This window comes from Mustela putorius, unplaced genomic scaffold (assembly GCF_011764305.1).
Source record: "Mustela putorius furo isolate JIRA1106 unplaced genomic scaffold, ASM1176430v1.1 tig00537350_pilon_pilon_pilon, whole genome shotgun sequence".
In the NCBI taxonomy this organism is placed as follows: Eukaryota; Metazoa; Chordata; class Mammalia; order Carnivora; family Mustelidae; genus Mustela; species Mustela putorius.
In genome coordinates this window covers 27,406,895-27,432,854 of record NW_025422471.1, presented here as the reverse complement: position 1 = coordinate 27,432,854, position 25,960 = coordinate 27,406,895, and the positions used below count along the sequence as shown (strand labels likewise).

The 25,960-nt window shown below is 38.7% G+C and overlaps 1 protein-coding gene across 8 annotated transcripts in view; it reads left to right on the top strand.

The window, feature by feature from the left end:
* ARHGEF28 (Rho guanine nucleotide exchange factor 28) overlaps positions 1-25,960 on the top strand; it is a 314,268-nt gene that overhangs the window by 213,155 nt on the left and 75,153 nt on the right. For all 8 annotated transcript variants that reach the window (XR_001181930.2, XR_006604999.1, XM_013063682.2 and 5 more), the window contains 8 exons: positions 1,245-1,522; positions 4,583-4,790; positions 7,712-7,823; positions 11,637-11,679; positions 17,296-17,419; positions 17,757-17,889; positions 23,794-23,849; positions 25,431-25,479. Coding sequence is in view for 6 of the 8 variants with exons in the window: in XM_013063682.2 (XP_012919136.2) it covers positions 1,245-1,522; positions 4,583-4,790; positions 7,712-7,823; positions 11,637-11,679; positions 17,296-17,419; positions 17,757-17,889; positions 23,794-23,849; positions 25,431-25,479 (1,003 nt within the window). In the remaining 2 variants the exon portion in view is untranslated. The remainder of the gene's footprint in view (positions 1-1,244; positions 1,523-4,582; positions 4,791-7,711; positions 7,824-11,636; positions 11,680-17,295; positions 17,420-17,756; positions 17,890-23,793; positions 23,850-25,430; positions 25,480-25,960) is intronic.

The following is a 25,960-nucleotide window of genomic DNA, read 5'->3' as shown; positions in this document are numbered from 1 at the left end:
TGGAGTCCTTATCTCTTTGCTCTGAGACTCAGTGAATACTGCAAATATTTCACTTACCTCAAATAGCTAAAATTGTATATGCTTCAGCATTACATGGAGGACAACTGTGCTCTAAGTTACGTTAAAACTTCCCAAACCAAAGATGAGGTTAGGATATAGTTTCTGTTTCGGAATATCTTGAGATAAGTATCGCTTTAAGAACATGAAGCATGCATTTCAAGGGAGCTCAAACAGCCTAATTGATAAACTGAAATATAGCAGGGGATTGCTGAATTTGTGCCATGAAAACAGAAATAAAACTAAAAGTATGGCTACAAATCACAACGTTCACTCTGTCTGTATCGTATAGTTATAGGATTTCTTTTACTGTTTCTATGTCCATTTGAATAGCAAGGGTGGTAAAAGGAGTCCAAATGCTGCATATTTAAAATAATTGCTATCGGTATCTGAGAAGAATCTTGTCTGATTTCCTTCTTCTGCCTCAACCTGGCACAGAACTCTAAAACTATAGTCCCTTCATTAAATCAAGGAATGTTTTTCACAGGTGTAGGCTGCGCTTTCTCTTTCTAGTGATGATTTTAGGTTGGTCCTAGACCCTCCATTAGCTCCTTGTTTTCTCTGCCATGCGGAAGTTTCCAGACCACTTTGATTCTGTCCATAGGCTTATGGCAGCAGTATAACAGGTTGCTTGCTGACATTTGGTGTTAATTTTATTATTTACAGATAATTTGAAGTTTGGGGCATGTTGTGTCTTCTAGTTAAGTCCATGCATCTTAGGTAGTTTTATTCTTATTTTAGTTTGTAGTTTGTTTTGTCCTGTTATTGTTTTTTTGTTTTTTTGAGAGTCAGATTGATGTGACCACCACTACCTCGGTCATCTGGATTCCTATAAACTACTTTCTGAATAAACCTGCCTATTCTTTAGTTTTTGCTCAGGTATTTAAAATATATCCTCTTTTTGACTCAGTGGCTCACGAAATCTTAAAAAGCATAGTCCGTTTTTGGTTTCATAGTAAAGAACAACTTCATAAAACACTCAGTTGGTCTTCCTTTTGTGAATGATGGGCTAGCAGCCAAGTGAAAAAAAAAACATCATGAAAGAATTCTCTGCTCACATAAAACAAAATGAGAACAAAAAAACAGGGTAAATAAGGTGGAAGGTTGTTCAGTCGGGAAAATTTTATTCCCAGTTCAGCCAGTCTTCCCTGCTTTTGCTCAGCAACCATTTTTCTTTCAACTACCAGGTTGGTGATTTGGATATTAACTATGTTAATATAGAAGGAATCATGACAGAGGTGTGCCCTGAATCCATGGGTTCTACTCTGGGGCCTCAGAACTGCAAGCATATCCTTGATGCTGAAAACAGCCATGGAAAATGCCCACTAAATGAAAACAAGGAAGTGACCTCAAATACTGAAGCTCAGCAGTCCCCATCACCATCTAGTTCATATGCTTCCAAGTATAATCTTTCCTTTGGTCATCGTGGATTTGAAAAGGAACAAAGTCATCTGAAGAAAAGAAGGTAAGGTTCTCTTTTGTAGAGGAGAAGTGTAGAAGATCAAAGAACCTTGTAGCTGGACTTGGGAAATTGTATTTTATTACATCTTATTGTCCCCACTGCTTTGATCTCTACATCAAAATATTGCCCCCTTTTAGATTCCTACATTCCTTGACTTGAAAGTAAGACATTTAGGAAAACTGACAAAAACATAATTGAGGAAAACCATGATGAGAAAGCATTCTACCCTTACTAGGTAGTCAAATATTTTAAAGTTACCATGTTTTGGTGCAGATGTATACAATGGAAACACCAATATATGGTTGATGGCAGTGAAGATTAGGTAATAACTTTGGAAAATAATTGAGCATTATCTAATAAAGATGTTCTGTCTCTTCTGAAAAATGTAGGAGTGAGGACAAAGGGACTTGTGATCACCAAGATAGCACCATTTTGGCCCTGGGATGGCAGTGGGACTCTTCCTTCAGTGGGTGTCAGGCTGGGAGCATGTAACACAATTGATAAGGAGCTCAAAGTGAAATGTACCTAGCTCATTGAAAAGGGAAGAGGCTGAGGGGCTGGCTGAGAGGCTGAGAACTCATCCTGAAGGAGAAATCTGGGGGCACACAATAAAAACTGAGGTTAACACGGAGACCTAAAACCTAAATTTTCTAAGGTTTTAAACACTTTGGTGAAAGCAAAAGATGCACAATATATAACCATATGTCACGGACACTGTTTTGAGAGGCTGTTTTGAGAGGCTGCAAGGAGAATGTGAGCAATGCAACATTTATTTTAAACTGCAACAGCAGCAAGAAGAAAATGAGGTGTTGGAAGGGTCTGTTTCACTCTAAAACGTCTATTTTGAAAACCTATTTTGTCTTACCAACCCTGCCACATAAATACACAAAAAATTTAAATAATGTTTTATGAAATACCATGTAGGATGAATTCTGAATTCTACACTATTTTATTTTATTTTTTTTAAGATTTTATTTATTTATTTGACAGACAGAGATCACAAGTAGGCAGAGAGAGAGGGGGAAACAGGCTCCCCACTGAGCAGAGAGCCTGATGCGGAGCCTGATCCCAGGACCCTGAAGGACCCAGGACCCTCTGCCCCGAAGGCAGAGGCTTTAACCCACTGAGCCATCCAGGCACTCCTTAAAAAATGTTTTAATGTATAGCGTGCCAAATAAAGTAATCCCTTATACTTCTAGCATGGATTCACAGTGATGGAGAAATGCTTGTATAATTGGAAAGACTTCTTTTAAGTTAGAATATGATGGCTGGCGGCCAGCCATTTGAACTAATGTTTATTTGTATTAATAAAGTTGAAAGACACATCGCAAGATCCCAAGTTGAAAGAAAAAAACAGAGGTGCAAGGCATCACCAAACCTTTAACACCCCCTCCCCCGACTCTTAAGGTCTCTCTCTGCTCTCAGACGATCACTGAATTCAGGAAACTACATAGCAACTTAGTATGTGTCTAATTACTTCGCTGTAACATTCAGAGCACCAGCATTTGCCAGAAGGCATTTCTTCACACTAAGCTTTGGTTTTTCATGAGAAATACGTTTTGGTTTTTCATGAGAAATACGTTTATGGACTTCAACATTTGTGTGTTGAATTAAAGGGTGAAGTCCACCTCTAGTTTGTCCTCTGCTCAATACTGAGGGGAAGTCCCTCAAAGAGTTCTGAAAGGAGAAGGACCCCACTTTGGAAATCCTCAGTGATGCCAGCTGTGGCCTTTACTTCTGGGTTTGCTGGTGCCCCAGGGGACCCATGTGATAGTTCAGGATTCGAGAGTAACCCAAGTGTTGGGGTTAGAGACATGTGTAGTATAGTCTCTTTGACAAGTGTCATAATTTATCACATGGATATTCGATGGGCACTAAATAGCTTATGGATTTCCAAGAAAAATAGCCACAGTGGATGTACACAGTGGAGTACAGAGTTTCACTTTCTGCTTCATATTTCATAATCAAGACAGTCTCATTGTGGTGTCATTAAAATTTTGACTCCAGAACTGCAGCAATGAAAGAAAAATACACTTAAAAATGCATCCAGCATTCACATGCCTGTGGACGCTCCTGGCCTCAGAGTTGGAGTGGTTTAAATGTAAATTTAATTCCGTAAATGTTACGGAATGAGCCAGGAATGTGGAGGGTCACATTCTTTCCTTTTAATTTCCTGGTTATTAAAGTTAAATTAGCAAAGAAAAGCGGTTGTTGAGCAGAAGCACTACCTGTTTCTGAGGTGGATTGCTCACCTAAAATCTTTAAAAAGTTATCTAACAGGACACATTTGAGAGCCCCATTGACTCCCGTCGATGCGGGTCTTGCCATCAACTCGGCAGTGAGACCCTAGTAGTCTGTCCTTGAACGTGTCTCAGTGCCCAAGCTATCCAGTAACCTGCCCCACCCCCTGCATGGTTTCATGTGCCATCCCCCAGAGGCCTCCTGAACAACGCTGGGGTTCTATTTCTTGTGCAGTTTTAATATTTGAAGGACAACTCTGTAGGGCCTATAATAATTACATTTACAAAACAAATAGGATAGTACTAACTTGGACCAGGTTTTGTTTCTTAGTGTACTCGCCGTGGCTTTAGCTATGGTAGAAATATTCGTTTGGGGAAACATAACCTTTTATTTAAAAAGAGGAGATTGGAGGAAGAGAGGGAAAAAATAGAACACCTCTTAGGTAGAAATTTTGCTAGGAACTTTTTTTTTTTAAGATTTTATTTATTTATTTATTTGATAGAGAGAGATCACGATCACAAGTAGATGGAGAGGCAGGCAGAGAGAGAGAGAGAGAGACAGAGAGAGAGAGAAACAGTCTCCCGGCTGAGCAGAGAGCCCGATGTGGGACTCAATCCTAGGACCCTGAGAACATGACCTGAGCCGAAGGCAGCAGCTTAACCCACTGAGCCACCCAGGCACCCCTGTTTGAAAAGTTTTAATTGAGTATCTGTTGCCCCTTCTGCCAAGGAGAGAATATGATTGGAGAGAAATAGAAACAGGTGAGTCCGTCAGTCAGTCTGTTGGCTTCCGGATTCTTTACTGACTTCCTCCACGCTTTAGTTCTAGCCTCGATGCCCTGGACGCCGACAGTGAAGGGGAAGGGCGCTCTGAGCCAGCACGCATTTGCTACACTCCAGTGTCTCAGAGCTCCTCCAGAACTGGAATTCCTAGTGGGGATGAGCTGGACTCTTTTGAGACCACCACGGAACCAGATTTCAGTATCTCCAGGACAGAGTCGCTTTCTTTATCAAGTAACCTGCCGTTGAAGGTATTCCTGGCATTAATTTGGTTTAACTGTAAACTTGGAAGCTGTGTTATCTAAAGCAGTCCGCCTCTATCCAAAGGGCAAATTATATTATTCATTCACGGGTGTGAACTTTGTTTTTTGTTTTTCTTTTTTTTTTTTTTTTAAGACTCATGAGCTGTCTGGTTGAGCCTGTCTTTTTAATCTCTCCCATTCTGTTGAATTTGTATAGTCCTGAAAATGCCTGGTTTATGTTTCATTAATTCAACATCGGTACATATAATCTTTCACATATTGGAAAATTTTACTGTTTTATATAATGATCTCTGCCAGCATCCCTTAAGCAAAGGAAGAAAACTTGTTTGCTCACATACATTTTTGCTTGGCTCAGATGATGAGGGAGATAATATTACAGTCGAAGGTAATATTGTTGAGCATTTCTGGCTGCTCTAATTAATGTGGAACTCCATAAACTCTGTCAGTTTTTCCATAGGAGAGGACTTTTCTCTCATACACATTTTCACATTGGAACTTTGTTAATGGTTGTTTTTTATTTATTTCTTTTTAAAATTTTTTAAATTTAAATTTTTAATTTTTTGACCATCTGAATTTATTTATTTTTTTAAGGTTTTATTTATTTATTTGAAAGAGACAGCAAGAGAGAGCACAAGAAGGGGGAGGGGTGTCAGGAGAGGGAGAAGCAGACTCTCCACTGAGCAGGGAGCTAGATGCTGGGCTCTATCCAAGGACCTCGGGATCATGACCTGAGAAAAGATTCTTTTTTTTTTTTTAAAGGAAAGAGAGAATCTTTTTTTTTTTTTTTTTTTAAGATTTTATTTATTTATTTGAGAGAGAGAGAGAGAGGGAGAGAGAACATTAGTGGAGAAAGGTCAGCGGGAGAAGCAGACTCTCTGCCGAGCAGGGAGCCCAATGTGGGACTTGATCCCGGGACTCCAGGATTGTGACCTGAGCTGAAGGCAGTTGCTTAACCAACTGAGCCACCCAGGAGCCCCTGAGAAAAGATTCTTAACCAACTGAGCCACCAGGCACTCCTGGCTGTCTGAATTTATTTTTATTAATTTATGTTTTTTAAGTAATGAACTCTTCCAACCTTGCAGATGAAGCCTTTTTGTGTTTACACATGTGTTTTCTTCCTTTTCAATTTCTATTGTCCATTTGTTTTCTTTTTAAATTGAGTTTGCTACTGTTAAACAATGTATACTATGCCCAAAACTTCTCTTACTGTTGGTTAAGATAATGCTTTATTTTTGTAGTGTACTCTGCAGTATACAAAACATGAGCTATGCATGTATGAAATACCTAATTTTCTCTTAGCTAGCTGGAATGTAAATATTACTTTTAATTTTTGAGAAAATGAGGTTTTGGAGACATGAGCTATTTTGTCCATGTTGACCCTGCTTGGTGGTAGATTTAGTACTCGATTGAGGCTTTCTGACTGCGATGCCCGAATCCTTCCCTTCAGCTCTGAGGCCTGGAGAGCAGTCTTGATCTTTTGAACTTAAATGTCATGTGATATTTCTGGATGATAAGAAATGGGTAAGATTGTTAATATAGATACTTGTTTGAATTTTGAATGGAATTCTGAAACAGTTCTCATTATTTGGAAGGAAAAGTAATTCAGTCTTCATGGATCAATTCATGCTGTTCACTTTTAGAAAGACTCTATCTTATAAAATATATCTTGCCTTGCCTCTGTAATTGCCATGTGTAATTTTTTGCCAAAGAGTTCTGGCTAATTTTCAGAGTTCCACAATTATGAGAAATAATTATTAGATATTACTTAAATGCAGAGGGTGACATTAGGCTCTGGCCCTCTGTGGCTAGTCAGTGGTAAGGGTATAGGACATCTGCAGCTGTCTGTCTAGAACCAGTGGGTCCTCCCTAATAAGGCATTCAGGAACCAAGGCCCAGGGCTCTTTGCAACAATGGCAGGCTTCCATTTCAGCTTTCCTCCAGGCCTGTTAACTAAACCAGTGGACTTAGGCGAACAGTATATTTTCACTTAGAGAGAATAGAAGCTACCAGTGCTTGTGAAGGATAGTTGCTAATGGCTTAATTTTAGTAACACGTTTTGCATTACTTTATTTTATTTCTAAGTGGTATCTTATAAACCACTCGGTCCCTATTGGATGAGAGTCTGGTACCATAAATAGCTTTATTGGTGTTCTGTTGCCTATTCATTTAAAATTTCCAGAACATATAAGATAACCATATTTTAATTATCTTGCCATCTTACGTTGTCACATATGTTGCAAATATAATAATAGAAATAATATCTAATTTTGAAAACTAGCAAAAATAGTAGTTCTCTTAAAAGAAAATCAAAGATACATAAATCGGTGAAATCCAGATACCATCTCAGGAAGTGCTAAATGGAAAGCTTTTTGAAAGATGGGCACAGACTTGATGCATTCTTCCTCAGAGGTTGCAGCTAACATAAATTTAAGTAGTTGTCTGGAAGTTAAAAAAACTTTTGTGAGTGGCAGTTCCTCTAACTTCTAATAATTATGAAATAAAAAGATACCAATTAATATGGAATTTTGCTCAGATACTGCAGTGTAAAATAGAAAAAATGTTTCCAATAACAGAGGGGGGAAAAACAGTGACTCATTGAATATGCAGAGGAAAAAAATCGTTTGACATAATTTTTCACTTTCAACCAACTTAATTAGAATGTCATAATTGCATTTTAAAGTATATATGGGTGGGAAGCTCAAGTTTATAATGCATTGAAAAGACTGTAAAATTTTAAAAGTTATGATAGGCAAAAAACCAAAAAAACAAAAAATGAGATTACATCAGAAAGATTTACAGTGACTCTTTTTACAGAGATGCTCTTTTTGTAACATCTCTTGTGAACATATACTTTCAAGTCCTCTGTAGAATTAAAAAAAAAAAAAAAACTTTGGTATGATTTCTTTCAGGAATCCTTGCTTTCTGGAGTCCGCTCACGTTCTTACTCCTGCTCATCACCCAAAATTTCTTTAGGAAAAACTCGGTTGGTGCGTGATTTTACAGTGTGCAGTTCTAGTGAAGGTAAGCATTCTTTACCGTTTGGCCTTGGGAACATTCTGTTCCAGGGCAGATTTTCAGTTAGCAAAATATATAAAATAAACAAAAGTAGCAGGCAAGAATTTTCAATTCCATTTTCATAATTGATTTTTCTAGTCTTAGCAAAATCCTTTTCTCACTGGATATTTGTCAAGTTAAAGATTTCAATTTGATGAAAATGCACATGTGTACACACCTCTCTGTTACTTTATTCTTTGAACAAAGGGCAATGGAAGGACAGTGGAAATGAGAATTTATTCTAGGTATATTATTATGAAAGCATTAGAGGATTTTCAGAAAATCCTAAAAAATTACTTTGCCCTATGTGTAAATTGCTGAAGTCTAAGTAAAAGACAAAGCATAGCAAAATAGATTTGTTCCCTTTCTGTATTTAGCAAGGGACTTGAGAGAGTTGCAGTAAAAGAAAAAGAAAATCTCAATAAATTAAAAAAAAAAAAGAGTTGAAACATGAGTTAATGTATCTCAGCATTCTTTGGGGCAATGTAAACAGAACTAAAACTTTGATACAATAGAAGTTTAATTGATCCACCTTTAGAAAGGGGTGCACATCATAAGCATACAGCTTGACAGATTTTTAAAACTGAATTCAGATTAGTAAACAGGTAATTATGGGCAACTTGGAGCTGCCTTTGTAGCTACTTTCAGCCATAATTCCCATTTTTTACTTTATTTTGAAACAAAGGGTATTTCTGAACATAATATATTTTGCAGTAATTATATTTAAAAGCATATTTGGTAGTATTCATATCCATATGTAATATAAAGTATTATAATAAAATGTTTATTAATATATTAATGCTTCATTTGTCTATTATCCTTAAGAGTCTTAAAAAACCCAGAAAGCCAGATGTATCCAAGTATTCGTAGTTTCCTAATGTACAATATTTAAAATAGAATTTATTTCACTAGTTTCTTTCTCTTCCTTTTTACTTATTCTTCATTTCATTGTTGTTGTTGACATTTTTATGCCATTTGAAGAAATACTGAAAACAGAATCTTTATGGTTGGAACTGCCATTCTAAAACAATGACTTACAGATGGAGATGTTCAAAAATTACTTGTTGAATGAATATACTAGACAAGACACATAGAGTGCAAAACCGGTGCCAGGTTTTGTTTTTGGGGGTTTTTTTTCCCCTTTTCTTTCTGGGAATCCTTACTGGAAAAGGAAATCCTTACTGGAAAAAGAAAGCAAGACTGGTAATAAACATCAGTTTAAAATTTCAAAATTTGAAGATGGAGAAAAGGACTAAGAGAAAGAAAAGATACAATGACCTTGAGAGGACAGGAAGAAGATGGATTAAACTTGCCCTGTTTTTTCTTCTTATATATATATCTATAGGAGATAGATATAGCTATATCCTATCTATCTCCTATAGATATAGCTATATCTATCTCCTATAGATATATATAAGAAGAAAATCTATCTCCTATAGATATATATATAAGAAGATACATTATATATATAGATATATATATAAGATAGATATATCTATCTCCTATAGATATACATATATATAAGAAGAAAAAATACCATGTGTGTGTTTATTTGTGTGTGTATGTGTGTGTGTGTAATTTCATGAGTCTTTCTGGGATCTCCAGGTCTCTTAACCTTGATTTAGGTTGGGATTCCTTCAGTGGCACCTTGGCATCTTTTCACGGATGGTCCTAGATGGGGAACCAACTTCATACCTTAACCATTTAGAAAATGCTTCTAAGTTTTTGTAGTAGGCAAAATGGCAGCCTTGACATTATATCTGTAGCGTGACTAGTTTGTAAGTCAGTTCAGAAGTTTGAAGTTGTTGACCAGATGACTGAGAGGAAATCGATTGTTTATAAGGGAAAAGAACCCTGATTTATAAATTCTTTAATGAATAAGGAAGGGTGTCTGCCTTACATACAATCCTTAAATCTTTGCATTTGAGTTAGAATTAAAAATTGAGTTAGAATTTAAAAAAAAAATCAAATGTTTTGACTTTTCTGTTAATAAAATCTTACATTGAGACCATGTTATTTAAAAATAGGGCTATTTCAATGAAATTTCATCTCCAGAAGGTAGGAATCACAAATAGGGCATTGAAGGTTGAAGCTACATAATAAATGTACAAAGATTCAATGGGTAAACCATACGTATATGAGGAATAAATTAGCTTTTAGAGAAGAGGGAATAATTTTAACTCTGTGTGTGTGTGATCAAAGCATGGGAGTGAAAGCCTGGCTAGTTCAAAGATGTGATGTTTCATTTTTTAGTTCATTTAGAGTAATCAAAGGTAAATTGACATTTACATGACCTTAAATTCTTTCTTGATGTGTTTGGAATAGTCCTACAAATTTTCTCTATTTGAACAGAATTCAAGTCTCCTTTCACCCCAGTTGGAAGCTCCTATACATGAGCTGTAATACAGATATACAAGAAATCATAGCGCTTTGGCCTTCTTTATTCTTATTTGTGTTGTTTTCTCATCTTTGTCCCTTCTAAGAGGTTACTTATTATTATTTCTCATGGTTTTGGGGGGAGGCCAAGGGTACAATGATGTGGCAACATCATTTAATGCTTGTATATGCAAAACAAAATCCTATCCTGTAATTCCCTCTGGTACATTGTGTGTTTAGATAGACAAGAACATTCTCCACCATTATAACCTCACCAAGAAGGACCGAAGTGTTTTACTTTTAAGAATTTGAGGAGTGAAGTGAACGTACTTCTGAAAATCATTGTGCACTGTTAAGTGGAACCCTATTAGACTTTGTGCAGTTGCCTGAGGCTGGTTCCGTTAGTTTATTAGCTTGATTGTCTTGAACATGTGACTTAATCTCTTGGTATCTCAGAATGTTCACAATAAGCATGGTGGTTTCTGCTTATGAGTTAATTTGAGGACTGTTTAATAGTGGCAATAAAATCCTTCAGATTCTTCAAAGCAGATTTTTTATTACATACAAGGTAGTGTTAGATTGAACATTGATATTTACACATTTCAGGGGATATGTGTTAATTGGTTTTCCTTGTGTGTCTGATGCACTTTCCTTTGTGAACTGGTTTTGCCTCTTCACTCTTCTGGACTGTAGTGGTAAAGGAAATGTCCTTGCTCTGTAGATGGGGTGCTCCACAGTGTCCTCTCCCTGCTTCAGTCTCTCTCACTGTCGACATCGGTGTCTCTGCTCAGTCCCTGTAAGGGGTGCTTCAGTTCTGGAAACAAGATGGTGTTCAGCTTCCTCCCTTCTGTCTCCCATCTCCCTTGCCCCCAGGTCCAGGGGGGAAAGTGATCCTCCCTTTCCTACCACAAAACACCTCTCTGAACTGGCCACTGCTAGTATTTTATGAAGGCATTGCAGCCATATTAAAAGGGACTCTTCCTTATGCTGACCTTCAAGACTTTTCTTTTGAGCTTCCCTAAAAGGCAGCCAACATACGTATTGATTCTGTATGTTAGGGAATTAGTATTACAAGTAAGGGATGAAGCTCTGATGAGAAACATCCAAAAAGACAGAACTGATTTTCTTCCATGCTGAAACTGCTCGCTGCCATCTGCTAATGCCAGATTCACAAAGTCATTGAATGTCGCCATGTGATGCCCACCCCATTCTCTCCAAACTAAGGACAGTGATAAAGCTACCCAGAGCAATGCCCTACTTACGTAAGATGACTGATTTCCTCGATACTCTCTAACTGATGGTGTGAATAATGATAAAATATGGTTGAGTGTGTACATTTTAGACTAACACATGACTGCTAGCTTGTCTGCCTCAGTTTTCATTTTATTGTTCTGTGTCTTGTAGAGCAAAGAGCTTACAGCCTACCGGAGCCACCAAGAGAAAAAAGGTATTTTAACTGTTCCAGATTTCCCGAGGGTCTGCTTGCTGTCTTTGGAAATGTTTGCACACGAATTCTGAGATCCGTTCCATAGTTTACGAGAGATTTCTGTGCAATGAGGCTGCCAGAATACTTTGCTCCAAACTTGCTACTTTGAGTCCCCAGAGCTGCAGGTCTCAGGACTGCGGACACAGTGTTCTCTTTTGGGCTTTTTTCAAAGACAGACACCTCCAATGGCCTGGACCAAAGGGAGCAACTGTGTGAGGATCACCTGCTTTAGAAAGGTATTAGGTTCTTGCCTGGTCTGTCTACCGTGACAAGAAGACTTGCTATGGGAACAGGCCCCAGGCTGGTCAGATGAAGAAAGCAAATAGCCGCCTCTGCTGTATGTCCTTTTGGAATACGGCTTGGAGTGGTTGGTTAACTTTGAAAGAAAGAGTGAGTGATAGAAGTATTTTATTTATTTATTTTTATTTTTAAAATTTTTAAAAGATTTTATTTATTTATTTGACAGAGAGAGATCACCATAGGCAGAGAGGAAGACAGAGGGGAAGGGGGGAAGCAGGCTCCCTGCCAAGCAGAGAGCCCAATGCGGGGCTCGATCCCGGGACCCTGGGATCATGACCTGAGTCAAAGGCAGAGGCTTAACCCACTGAACCACCCAGGTGCCCCAAGAAAGTATTTTAAGCATTAACAGTTTTCTGGTTGATAGGTCTGAAAGCTTTAAACCTCAACTTCTCTCTTCTCCAGAAAGTCAAAACTGTTGCTGGAGTCAGGCTTTGGAAGCTGACCAGCAAGCAGGCAGGATTGTTGAGTTTTACTGGTCTTGAGTAACTGCTCATAAGTCACACTGAGAAATAGTCCTTGGGTTATGTGCAAATCCAGTGTCAGATATGGTATAAATGTTTGGCTTGAGGAGACCGTGTGAAAAAGGAAAATGGCTTTAATTTGGGCTCAAAAATACTAAAATTTGGGACTTTTAAATAAATATATGACTTTTTTTTTCGAGAAAAAGGGATACCTAGGTGGCTCAGTTGGTTAAGCCTCTCACTTTTGATTTTGTCTCAGGTCATGATCTCAGCGTCATGAGATCGAACCATGGATCAGTCTCCGTGCTCAGCAGGGAGTCTGCTTAAGATTCTCTTCCTCTTTCTCTCCAGCTCCCCCACCCCCCAACTTTCTTTCTCTAAAAATAAATAAATAAATCTTTAATTCTTAAAAAAAAAAGTATCACTGAGAAAAAGCCTCCATTTATTCATTCCTATTTTTTTGAGACCAGAATAGAAATGTTCAGATGATACAAATAGGAAGACTAAGGATACCCTTTACTGATAGGATGATGATGAAGAAGACATGGCCATGATGGAGACAGTGATGATAGCAAAAGCAGCAAAAACTGACCCATTGGGTGTTTTTACATTTACGTTGGGTACACTGAGTACTCATGTTGGCAGTTGACTCACTTGTGGAATTTGATCATCATCCTTGTTATCATTTTGGTTAACAGTCTTCTCCCTGTCATCTTTTTAACTATCGGAGAAGTAATGGACTGATATAAATTTTTTTTTAGATTTTTTTAATCAAAAATATTTATTCTCCATTAAGACAGGGGCTTAAGAAAAAGCCAGTGTTCTAATTGGTTAAATATTAATCTATAAAATATTTTAACTTGGATGTATAGGGAGTATCCTTTTCTTATTTCTTATTTTGTTACTTGTTTTTGTCTCTTCCTTAGTCTGTGTTGGTCTACATCCTCAAGGCATCTGACTTTCTCAGTCACATCCCCTGGTGTATCTAGTAGAGTACATCTTTGATTTCACTTAGTCTCTGCCCAATAACTTATCGGATACTCTAGTAGGATCCAGAGATCCTAATGCTAATTAATGCTTTGCTTCAGTCATATTGTACTTGAGGAACTTGCCTTCTTTGAAATTCTCATATTTATATTCATCACTTGGTTACTGGTAAAGTATGCAGATGGGTGATAGGGGGCCCACTCCAGACTTTGTAGGATCTTTTCTCTAGGAGAAGATACTTCATCTCTGTCAAGTTTTTTAAATTCAAAATATAGTAGTATTTAATTCTCTAAAAATGTTAGTTTATATAGCAGCTGACAAATACAGTTTAGTACTTTCAATATAAGTATATAATTCTTTTTTTTAAAGTTTTTACTTAAATTCCAGTTAGTTAACATACATTGTAATATTAGTTTCAGGGTGTACCAACTTCTTTTTTTAAATTAAAAAAAATTTTTTTACAGGGTGTACCAACTTCTTAATGACTATAAGTCATGACTGTTATTTTATTAATATCCTCTGTCTTAAATGTGTTAAATTTATTACTTGATATATATATATATATATATATATATATATATATATATACATATTTTAATGTGAGCATCTGAATGTCCAGAAAAGTCCCATTGTGTCTATTTTCTGTTGGGATATTGGGGATTCCTTTTAATACTTAGCTGTTCATCTCTTTGAAAAATAAGCTATAGATATTATAGGTTTAAAAGTTAAGATGAGAAGGACCTCTAGTCTGAAGGTACTTAAAATATCTTTATTGAAGAGGTAATGCTGTGAGAATCTCTGAGAAATGCTGTTTATAAAACTTTGAGGATGATTTCATTGGTTGTCAAATTGATCATAGAATTTAGGCATCTTGTTCTCAGATTGGAAGAGAGTTTAAATTTTTTTTCCAGATTCTTATAAAGTGAAAAGCTTTTTTAAATCTGTTGGGAAATTAGTTGGGGATTTTTCCCTTCTTAGTTCTTACCTAATGTAACCGATTGTTACATAGGTGAATATAGCATTGTTAGATTTGAAACATGGAATTAACCAGCCTTCAGCATTTGCCCAGAAGTTATAGTGTGTTATTCATTTTCATAATGTGACAGTGGATCATGTCCCTGATGTTCACATTTCTACCGTGTGGGGTGGCTATTGTTAGTTCTTAATATTAAGTGTTTCAGTATTTTTTTGTTTACTTGCTCATGTCTCAGGTCTTCTCAACATTTTAAGTAAAGAGTAAATGGTATGATTTTATGTAATTTTGTAGTAATATACAGGATATATGAAAATTGTGGTCCACTGAAAGGTTTTAGATCAAAACTGAAATGTTTTTGATATGGTCTTCTGTAATATGGGGAATTGGGAAAAGAGTTGGATAAACAGATTTTCTTTGATTTAGGAGAGTAGAGGGGTGCCTGGGTGGCTTAGTAGGTTAAGGCTTCGATTCTTGGTTTTGGCTCAGGTCATGATCCCCAGGGGCATGAGATCAAGTTCCCCGATTGGTTCCTATTTAGTGGGGAGTCTGCTTGACATGTCGTCCCTTGCCCTTCTCCCCATTCATGCTCACTAGCACTCTCTCTCAAACAAATAAATCTTAAAAAAAAAAAAATCTTTAAGACAGTAGTGTTGTGTTTTTGCTGGGAGGTAGGTAGGGGGGAGGACTTTTTGACCTCACAGTCCACATTGATCTTAGTATTCTTTAATTCTGTGACTGATGTCTCCTCACCAGATTGTTCTTATCATAGACATTAGAAGGCACTTGGTGAGGTCACAAAAGGTATTCTGAACATCATTCTTTTGAAGACCTCAAATTTGTTTTTCACCTCCATTCCCCAAGTGAGCCTGTTGAATAATATGTCATGAGCTGTGCAAATTAGGATGCTCAAAAAACAAGAGGTAGGGAAATTTATAGATACATTAGCCAGTTAGCTATCTAAGGAGGTGGTTGTGGAAATAGGAAGGAAATAAGAAAGTCTTAAGTTCTTTTTGTCACTTGGAGTCATCATAGGGTATCTTCAGTTTCATCCACCCTCTTTCCTTTCTAAGTTTTTTTTTTTTTTTTTTTTTTTTTTAAAGATTTTATTTATTTATTTGACAGAGAGAGATCACAGTAGGAGAGAGGAAGGGAAGAGATCACAGAGAGAGGAAGGGAAGCAGGCCCCCTGCTGAGCAGAGAGCCCGATGTGGGACTCGATCCCAGGACCCTGAGATCATGACCTGAGCCGAAGGCAGCGGCTTAACCCACTGAGCCACCCAGGCGCCCCTCCTTTCTAAGTTTTTTAGCTGTTTTCTCTAAGTAGCAAACCCACTTTGACTTACTGTGCAGAATTAGAGTTAGTAGGACATTCACTGTCCTGCCTGTGCCTTTAGCTTTGCATGACCAAGAGGCACTTCTGAAGCTATTTATCATCTTTTCTAGATGCATTCATAGGTTTGAACTCTCAATGATCAAACACAAATAATTATATTTTAATCTATATCTAGTATAAATAACCAGAAGTTTTCATTTAATAATGTATTAGATAAGTACATAGTGTGCGAAGGGGCCTTAGAAATAATTTTAAGTCTAAGCCTGTCATTAATCAGATGAAATATACTAAAGTCCTAAGATTTGTCACTGGACTCATTGTCACAAAATGTGATCATATATTTTGGTGCCTATTAGTAATATGATAGTTTTTGAGAAGTATATCCCAAAGATGAATGTGTTATCCACTAATGCGGATGAATGAGAAGTTTGGGAGGTAGGAGAGACTTTGGGTACAGAATGTTTCACAGAAGTGTTACCTGGTTTTACATACTTGGTTGATCTTTAATATATTCTCTCTCTTTCTTTCATCTCTGTCCATAATAATGTTAGAAATAAAAGGCTATCAGAAAGTTTCAGAGGAAATAGAACTTTTAATAGGTGGGACTTTTTTTTTTTCCCCTAAGGCATGATCTTATGGCTTAGGGGAAAATAAATGTTTCAGGGTGTTAAAAGATTGGATACCATTATCTTTAGGTTGCCTTTTATGGTGGGGAAGTTATCAACAGCCTTCTCTCTTTTACAGCCTAGGGAGTCTCAGATTGTAAATAGCCTGGTTGAGTGGGAGAGACTGAACCAAGGGGCAGGCAGTCTGCTTCTCAAGCTGTATTAGCAAAAGAAATGTGTATCTTCTTTTTTTTTTTTTTTAAATATTTTATTTATTTATTTGTCAGAGGGAGAGAGGGAGAGAGAGTGAGCACAGGCAGACAGAATGGCAGACAGAGGCAGAGGGAGAAGCAGGCTTCCTGCTGAGCAAGGAGCCCGATGTGGGACTCAATCCCAGGACGCTGGGATCATGACCTGAGCTGAAGGCAGCTGCTTAACCAACTGAGCCACCCAGGCGTCCCGAAATGTGTATCTTCTGAGTACTATCTCTATGTTCCAAAAATAAATAAAATGCAGTTTCCTATTACTGGTTATTTGCCTTCTCTGTGCCCTGGGAAATTTCTGTTGGCATAGTAAATAGGGAGATGAGTGTTTGCAGGGTAAAATTGTAAGTGCAAGGTTTCCTTTATTTCTCTAGTATTGTATTATGAAAAATTTAAAGTATACAGAAAGGTGAGGGAATTATATGCTGAATACCCATTTCTACCACTTAGATTTATAATTGATAACATTGTGAAATAGTTGCTTTATCATACATCTGTTTATCCATCTATAAGCTATATTTTTAGTAGATTGTATCTTTATGTTTAGAATAACCATTAAAACCTAACCATAGGTGTGTATATATATATATATGTCATTTTTTACTGCCTCTCTAAGTCCTGATAAGCCATGGTAACAGATTCTTTTTTGTAGAATTCAGGAAGAAGAATGGGATAAATACATTATACCTGCTAAGTCAGAGTCTGAAAAATACAAAGTGAGCCGAACTTTCAGCTTCCTCATGAATAGGATGACAAGCCCTCGGAATAAATCTAAGGTAATTAAAGTTCTCTGCCCATCGTGTTTAAAATGTAGCTGGTTCCATATTTTGGCAGTGAGTATAGTTTTCACTTGACCTTTAAAGTCACCTGTCTGAGATTTCGTACACATGTTCTCAAAGACCTCTACACTTCTTACAGAATATTGTCTAAGTCGTTGGAAGTACAGGATAGTGGTAGGCTGGATTCATTCTGGCATTACTGTACTCTTCTGCATGCCGTCCTTATGTGCAGACAGAAAATGTAGAGACTTTGAATGGCTTCTGTAAGTACATGGCTCTCAGCACATGTCTTCTCTCATTTCTCTCCACCTGACGGTTGCTGTTGAATCTGAAGACAAAAAGCAAGGATGCCAAAGACAAAGAGAAGCTGAGCCGACATCAGTTTGTCCCTGGAACATTCTCTGGGGTTCTACAGTGTTCGGTTTGTGACAAAACGCTCCTGGGGAAAGAGTCATTCCAGTGTTCCAGTAAGTTCTTGGGCCCAGTGTGTGCTGTCTTTGCATTTTGTGTCCCCAGACAGTAAGCGATAGGAGAAGAGGGCTATTGTTTTTTGCCTTTTTTAAGATTTACTGATTTATTTTAGTTGGGGTTCGAAGGAGAGGGAGAGAGAGTCTTAATTTAAGCAGACTCTCTGCTGAGCTTGGAACTTGATGCAGGGATTGATCTAACGACCCTGAAATTATGACCTGAGCCAAAACGGAGAGTCAGATGCTCCAGCGACTGTGCCGTCTGGGCGCCTGGAGAGAGGGCCGTTGTTCAAGGTAGCGTTGCATGTGTGATTTAAAAACCTACCGAGCAGTGACCCCTGATGGTTAGAGTCAGTGATTTTTGTCCACAAGTGACAGCCCCCAGAACCTCAGACCTGTATATCTCACTGCCTACTTGATGCCTCCACTGGGGCATCTAAACAGCTTCTGGGAAGTTGCATGTCGGAAGTGGAGCTCTGCTTTCCCGCTCCTGTGCCCGCGTTTGGGCTGATCTCTCCATTAATGGCCACCCTAGTGTGCCAGTCAGATGCTCATGGCAAAAATCTTGGGGTCTTTCTGTATGCCTCTTTCTCACATCCCACATCTAGGCCTTCAGCAATCCCCTCGGCTCAGTCTTCCCAATAGGTACGAAAGCCTTTCACCCTGTCGCTGGTACCACCCCGGTCTAACGCCACCCTTTCAGTAGCTTTCTCACTGGTTTCCTTGTACTTTTAGCACAAATTGCACACTTCTAAAAACGTCTGTTCTCAAAATATCGACCAGAGTGAGCTTGTGAAGGCACAGATGCCCGTGTTCCAGATCCTCCAGTGGCTTCCTGTCAACCCCCAAGAAAGGCAAAGGCCCTGACAATGGGTGCAAGTCCCCGTCATCTCTCCCATTGTCCTCTCCCCCTTCCTCCCTCTGCTGCAGTCACTCTAGCATCTTTGCTGCTCCCTCAGCCTGGCGGGCATACTACCACCAGAAGGCCTTTCCTGGCTCTTCCTTCTGCCTGCTGTGCTTCTCTCCCAGATCAATCTCAGGGACTGGTTGCTCCCTCACCTCCTTCAGGTCCGTTCAGATAATATGTTCTCAGTCAGCACTCTCCTGACCAACCCTGTACTTGGCTCACACCAGGGACTCAGAGCAACCCTGTCTGTGGCCATCATCACCCAGAGACTTCTGGTCTCCCAGACCAATGGGACAAAAACCAATCTCACAACCCATATATCAAAAGGCTTCCTTCTGTGTGAATGGTACAGGCTCACTCCTTGGGCATGCTGAGTCCCTTTCCCTGTTGTCCCCATACCCAATACCATTCACTCCTTCACTACCTTTATTCTGAATAAGTACTTGTACCACATCACTTTTTTATCTACTCACATCCGCGTAAGGACTTCTCTCCCTTCTTGTTTCCTGAACTAAGCCCACACTTTGCAGATAGATGCATTTGGCTCCATTTGTGCTTACTAATCCCACAGTCAGTTCCCTCTTCAGCCTCGGTTTATGGCCAGAAGCCTTGCCAGGCATGTTGTCTTTACCTCCCACCATGTGTGTCTCCTGCCTCTGACCCTTCGCTTCTGATGATCTCCCTCCTCTTCGCTTCTCCCAACTCTTGTGCATCTGTCTTGATTTCTTACCTCATCTTGGGAGGTCTCTCCTGACCACTGTGTCCAGAACTTCTGTGTACCACGTGTATGATCTATTTATCCTATTCCATTCCGTGCTGGATTACGGACAGCCTCTTGTTTTTTAACTACTAAAATAGACTTCAGGGACTAAAATGATACTGTGATCCTTCTGTGTCCCCTGCAGCCACTCGCACAAAGCCCAGCCCTTGGGCATTCCTCTGTAGTTAATGACAGACAGAAAACCGGGACGGGGGTTGTGGGGAGGGAGGTGGGCTCACTGAAAGGTAGACTCTAGTGTAGCTCAGAGCATGTTGGTTCACAGAAAAGTTGGTCAAATGGATGGCCATAAAAGTTTGAGTGGAAAATGGAAATGACTGAAAATATGGAGGATGTATTTATTTTTTTAAAAATTATTTTTTAAATGCATTCAGACTCATAAAAGATACAAGGCTTAAGGAAAAATTAAAGTTATCCCAAATCTTACTAACTAGAGAAGATGGCTATCCATACTTTAATTGAGTCCATGGTAATTATTTTAAAAGTTAGACATTTATGCAGATATTTTATTTGATATGAAATGTGTTTAATTTCTCCTTACTTAGGGTATGTTTAAGTTTTTCCCAACAAATAATGTGGTAAGTGGCATTTCTTTGCACATAACACTGTCCACATGTTGTTTTTTTTAATGACTTTTATTTATTTATTTGAAAGAGGGAAAGAGAGATTGCAAACTAGAAGAGGGGAAGGGAGAGAGGAAGAGAGTCTCAAGCAGGCGCCCCACTGACCAAGGAGCCTGACTTGGGGCTCGATCCCAGGACCCTGAGATTGTTACCTGAGCAGAAACCAATAGTCAAACACTTTACCAGCTGAGGCACCCAGGCACCCCAACACTGTCCACATTTTGGGCTATTGTCTTACACTCTAACATCAGTATGAGAATATGATATGTTTCCTCTTTAACACAGTTTTTAAAAAGTTGAAGATTCGGGTGCCTGGGTGGCTCAATGGGTTAAGCTGCTGCCTTCGGCTCAGGTCATGATCTCAGGGTCCTGGGATCGAGTCCCGCATCGGGCTCTCTGCTCAGCAGGGAGCCTGCTTTCTCCTCTCTCTCTCTCTGCCTGCCTCTCTGCCTACTTGTGATCTCTGTCTGTCAAATAAATAAAAAAAATATTAAAAAAAAAAGTCGAAGATTCATAGTCTTTAAGAAGAGGAGTGTTGGGGATTTAAACTTTGGTTATTAAGTTTTTTTTACATAGGGCAAGAGATTTTGACATTTATAAACTCAGCCGTTTCTGGTAAATCCTATTTTATGTGTGTGTTTTTGTTTTTAATTGTGAAGGTTACTATTTCTAATTTTAAAAATGTGATATATTAAACAAAACATAATGTGGGTATTCAAAATTCCGGTGTTTGTATTCTTATTTAAAATCTGAGTTTCTAGGGTTTTTTTTTCTTTTACACATACTATATTTCTATAAAATTATTTTTGTTTATAAATAGGTTTCCCTGCTTATATTTAGATGTTACAGTACTTGGTGCACAGAAGTTGACGAATCACAGCTTCATTGCAGATTTAGTTTTCCTAAAATTCTATTTATTTATTTGACAGACAGAGATCACAAGTAGGCAGAGAGGCAGGCAGAGAGAGAGAGGAGGAAGCAGGCTCCCTGCTGAGCAGAAATCCCGATGTGGGGCTCGATCCCAGGACCCTGGGATCATGACCTGAGCCGAAGACAGAGGCTTTAAACCACTGAGCCACCCAGGCGCCCCAGATTTAGTTTTCTTAAATATAAAATTACCCTTTTAATGCCTTTCATTGCCGTTGACATTGATTTTTACCTTCTCTAAAATTAACGTTCCTCTTGCTTTCCTTTTCTTTGTATTTTCCCTATTTATGTGTTTTTATTATTATTATTTTTTATTTTCTGTGTTTTCAGTTTGGGGTGTGTGTCTTTAATTTAGCTATAGTTAATCTGTAACTGAGAGATACAATTCTATAACAAGGCTTTTTTTTTTTCTTATTTACATTTAATTTTATAGCTGTCGACTATCTTTTATAGTTCTTTGCTCTTTTTCTTGATGTCTGATTTAGCTATTTATACCATGTGTTGTTGGTTTTTATGTTCTCACGGATATGGCAAGATAAGCTCTTGTACTATCTACTTGTGGTAAATTTTAAGGCTTATAATTGAATGTTCTTTAATTCCTCTTATATTTACCCTTTTTCCCCTAGAGTCTATTGGTATACTAAACTACTAAATTATTATTTTTATGTTGTATGTTTAATCTTTGAAGAATAGTGTTCTTTTTCAAGAATGATTTGATATTTGTACTCATTTCTCTGTCTCGGCCTTTAATTTTTTTTTAGATATGATTCTTTGTTTAGCTGGTTTTGCTGCTTCTCTTTTTTCTTTTTTAAAATAAAGCTGATTGATTCTTGTACTTTTAATTTTGATTCTGCTCTTAAGAGTCTTGAGTAGGATTTCAGGTAAATCTTTTTTTTCAAAAGCATTATTGGAGTGATGTTTTCTGAAATCTTGTGTATCTAAGGAGGTATATCTTTGCTTCCTTCTTTCACACACAAAAAAGAGATTCATCTGGCTAAATAAATTCCTAGGCCAAAATCTTTCCCCCAAAGATCCTGTCAACATTGATCCGTGAATTTGGGGCATTGACTATTACAATCGAAAAGTTTTGGGGCCTGTCTGACCTTACTTCTTTGTTGGTAACCTGGTCTGCTTAGATGCTTGAGAACTTTAAGTTTTTCAGTCACACAGATATTGTCAGAATGTGTCTACAGACTAGTGTCGTTTAATTCCTAGAAAACAGGGAGACCTTTTGAGTTGCCTTTTGTAGTTCTTTTTCACTTCGATAAAAGTTTTTGTTGGTTGTAGCTTTAACTATTGCTTCTGATGTCATTTTTCTGATTTCTTCCTTGGAGAAGTGTGATCTGTGTTACCTTTTTTTGTAGAACATCTTCTACTTTATAATTATACCCTCCTTTTTCTCTACATTCAGGAGGGAACCTTTCAAGTTTAATTTCCCAGTGCTGCTTTGATATTTTGATTAAATTGGTTCTTCTCCATTGGGTCCAAGTTCTGCCTTATTGTCCCCCAAAGCTCCATCTCCCTCTCATTGTGCTGGATTGATGTAAGGTCCTCTACTCCCTTCATGACCTTTTGGTCCTATTTTATGTCTCTCAGGGAAAACACATTTCAAATATCCAGGGTTTTCTTCTCTGTTTCAAGAGTGAATAATCATCAGTGGCTTACTTTTTCTGTGAGCTTCTTGTCTAACTTTGTGGTATCTTGTAGTGTCCACTTTTCCCCATTTCCTTTCATTTGCTTGTTCTGCAATGAGGAGAGAGCAGTCTGCTTTCCACATTTTCCAGCAGGACCAGCACCTGGATAGTCCTGACCGAGCGCTGCTTGTTGGCCATTAAGGTATTCCACCTACAGTGGAAGGAAGTTGGGTTCACTTCTCAGTGACTTATAAGCACTTTTCCAGTGTGGCTGGGATGGAACTAAATGGGACCTTCTACCTATGAGAAAGGATCCTTAGTAATGAAGATTGTGATAAGCCACAGGCTCCACTCTACAGAATATGCGTGGGGGTGGGTGGGACAAGAGAGTCATGGCAGGGAAGGTAGAGGCTGCAGGGTATGGAGGGCAGGAAGACAACAGCCTGGCAGAAAGCAGCCCCCCCACACAGGGGTGGCTTTCAGTGAAGACAGCCTTCTTCTCTGAACCAGGGCAGGCAAAAAGGAGCAGGCAAACTTTTTGGTGAAATTGAGGCCACATGTGGTACGAAGGAAGACAGCAAGCAGCACACTTGTCTCTTTCAATGTGGATACCTGTAGTTAGCAGGAATTCCTCCTGGAGCCTGATAGGACTTTTTTCAGCATTGTTGTGAGTTGGTTCTCTTTCTTTCCATCTTGCAAGGCGTTCTGTCTGGTGCAGGAGTGGGCAGCTGCCAACCGCTGGATATCAGAAGTCCCTGGCCATGTAGGGCATATGGTAATACATGAGTTCTCAGGCGGATGCAGAAGTGTCTATTGTGAATAATCGTAGGTTTCATAATTGGTGAGACTCTGTGCAGAAGGGGAAAAATATCTCCAAGGAAATGAAAACATTAACCATGTGCTTGTTGTACTCAAGGGTGGGGCTGGCTACATGTGACTTAGATATTTTTCCTTCTGTTTTCTAAATATTTTTGTGTGCTACTTTTATGATGACCAGTAAAGCACCATGCTGTCTTACTCATTTTTGTCTTTCAGACTGTAATACAAACGTACACAAGGGCTGTAAAGATGCTGCCCCTCCGTGTACCAAGGTAATCTGTCATTTGTTTTACTTGCACATACGTAGCTTTGTTGCTTCCTGTTACCTGTTTAGGTTTTTATTCTTTTATTACTGTCTGTATTTGTTTCTAAAGTGATCATTATAGTGATTAAAACACACACACACACACACACAGGTTCAGAGTGCATAGTTGTTTCCTGAACTATTTACCTTTGGAACTAAGGAAAGCTCCAGTGTGGCCCTATTTGTGCTATAAGGTGTAAGTGAGTTAGTCTTTCTGTTGAGAACCTGGGTTTACCAGTGTGGACCTCAAGGGTTTGTATGTGAAGCCTTGAGCGGTAATTCTCAAACATCAGCAGATAGCAGCATCACCTGGAGGACCTGCGAAAACCAGGTTTCTGGGCCCCGTTCTCCTATTTTCTGATCCAGTAGGATCTGGGTGGGGTCCAAGACTTTGTATTTCTAACAAGTTCCCCAGTGGTCCTGCTGTCTTGGAGCCACACTGGGAGGTCCCTGGAATAAAGGAAAGGTTTCTGAGTTTGGGAGTGGGCTTGAGGAAATGGACACATCTGTTGCATCTCTTCCTTTCTTTCCCATTCTAACATCATGGCCGAAATGTATGAGTGAGCATGGTGATGCTTCAGAGGGAACCTTGGGGGTCTCTAGCCTCTGTGCCAATTGAAACAGACCATGTGTGGGCTCACATAGTTACGGGAGATTTTTCAATACCCCAGGGTGTCGTGACTGGTAGGAGAAAGGCAGTGCTGATAGGAACTCCTCTCTCAGTGACTTGGGCCCATGAGGAGGAGGTTCCTGGTTCCCATACACGTTTCACAGAGCTGGGGTATTCCTGATGGGTGTTCTGGAGGAACACCTTCCTTACAACTTGCACATCTCATTATCATAACATTTTTTATGTTATTTTTTTTTCAATCTCATTCCAAGAGTCATTGTTTATGCACCACACCCAGCACTCCATGCAATACGTGCCTTCTTTAATACCCACCACCAGGCTCACACAAGCCCCCCATCCCCTACCCCTCCAAAACCCTCAGTTTGTTTCTCAGAGTCCACAGTCTCTTATGGTTTGTCTCCCCTTCCGATTTCCCCCGACTCACTTCCCTTCTTCATCTTCATCTCCATGTCCTCCATGTTATTCCTTATGCTTTACAAGTAAGTGAAACCATATGATAATTGACTCTCTCTGCTTGACTTATTTCACTCAGCTTAATCTCCTCTAGTCCCATCCATGTTGATGCAAAAGTTGGGTATTCATCCTTTCTGATGGAGGCATAATATTCCATTATATATCTGGACCATATCTTCTTTATCCATCCATCCGTTGAAGGGCATCTTGGCTCTTTCCACAGTTCAGTGATTGTGGCCATTGCTTCTGTGAGCATTGAGGTACAGATGGCCCTTCTTTTCACTACATCTTGTTCATTATCATAACATCTTCCTCTTTGATGCATTTAACATCTTTTGCTTTAAATTCTTCATTTGACATGAGATAACAAAAATGATATAAATAAGAATCCTGTAACTGGGTGGACATTTTTGTAGTCAGGTGGAATTTAATCTCATTTTACCTGTTTCTAATGTTCTTTACCAGAAATTCCAAGAGAAATACAACAAGAACAAACCGCAGACCATACTTGGAAGTAAGTTACGTGGAAATGCCAGTTTCATACATACCATACTTTTTTCCAATGTGAAATACCTGCTGCTCCTGTTTTTCTCCTTTGTCTAAATATTTCTTCTTTCAAAACATGATTAGTGTAATATTTAGTTACTCACGGAGGTAAAGGATGGTATAAACTTCTAGGCCAGCCTAATAGCCTTTGTGCTAGATGTACTATATGATATTTTATCTTAGGGCTAAAGGGGGGAACGTGTTAGGATATTGCCTCAATTCTAAGACACAATCTAGTGTAATATGCACTATTAATTCGGCAACAACCTTTGGAGGAAAAGACAACATGGCATTAAGTGTACATTAACTCTGTTTTCCTAGCACTAACGCATACTCACCTACACAAAATACCTATCACATGCTTCTTCAGAATCAGAGGTAGGGAGAAAACCTTGATGTTTGGAGTCTACAGTCCCTGGTGTCCATTATCATAGTGACCTGGCCCTGCT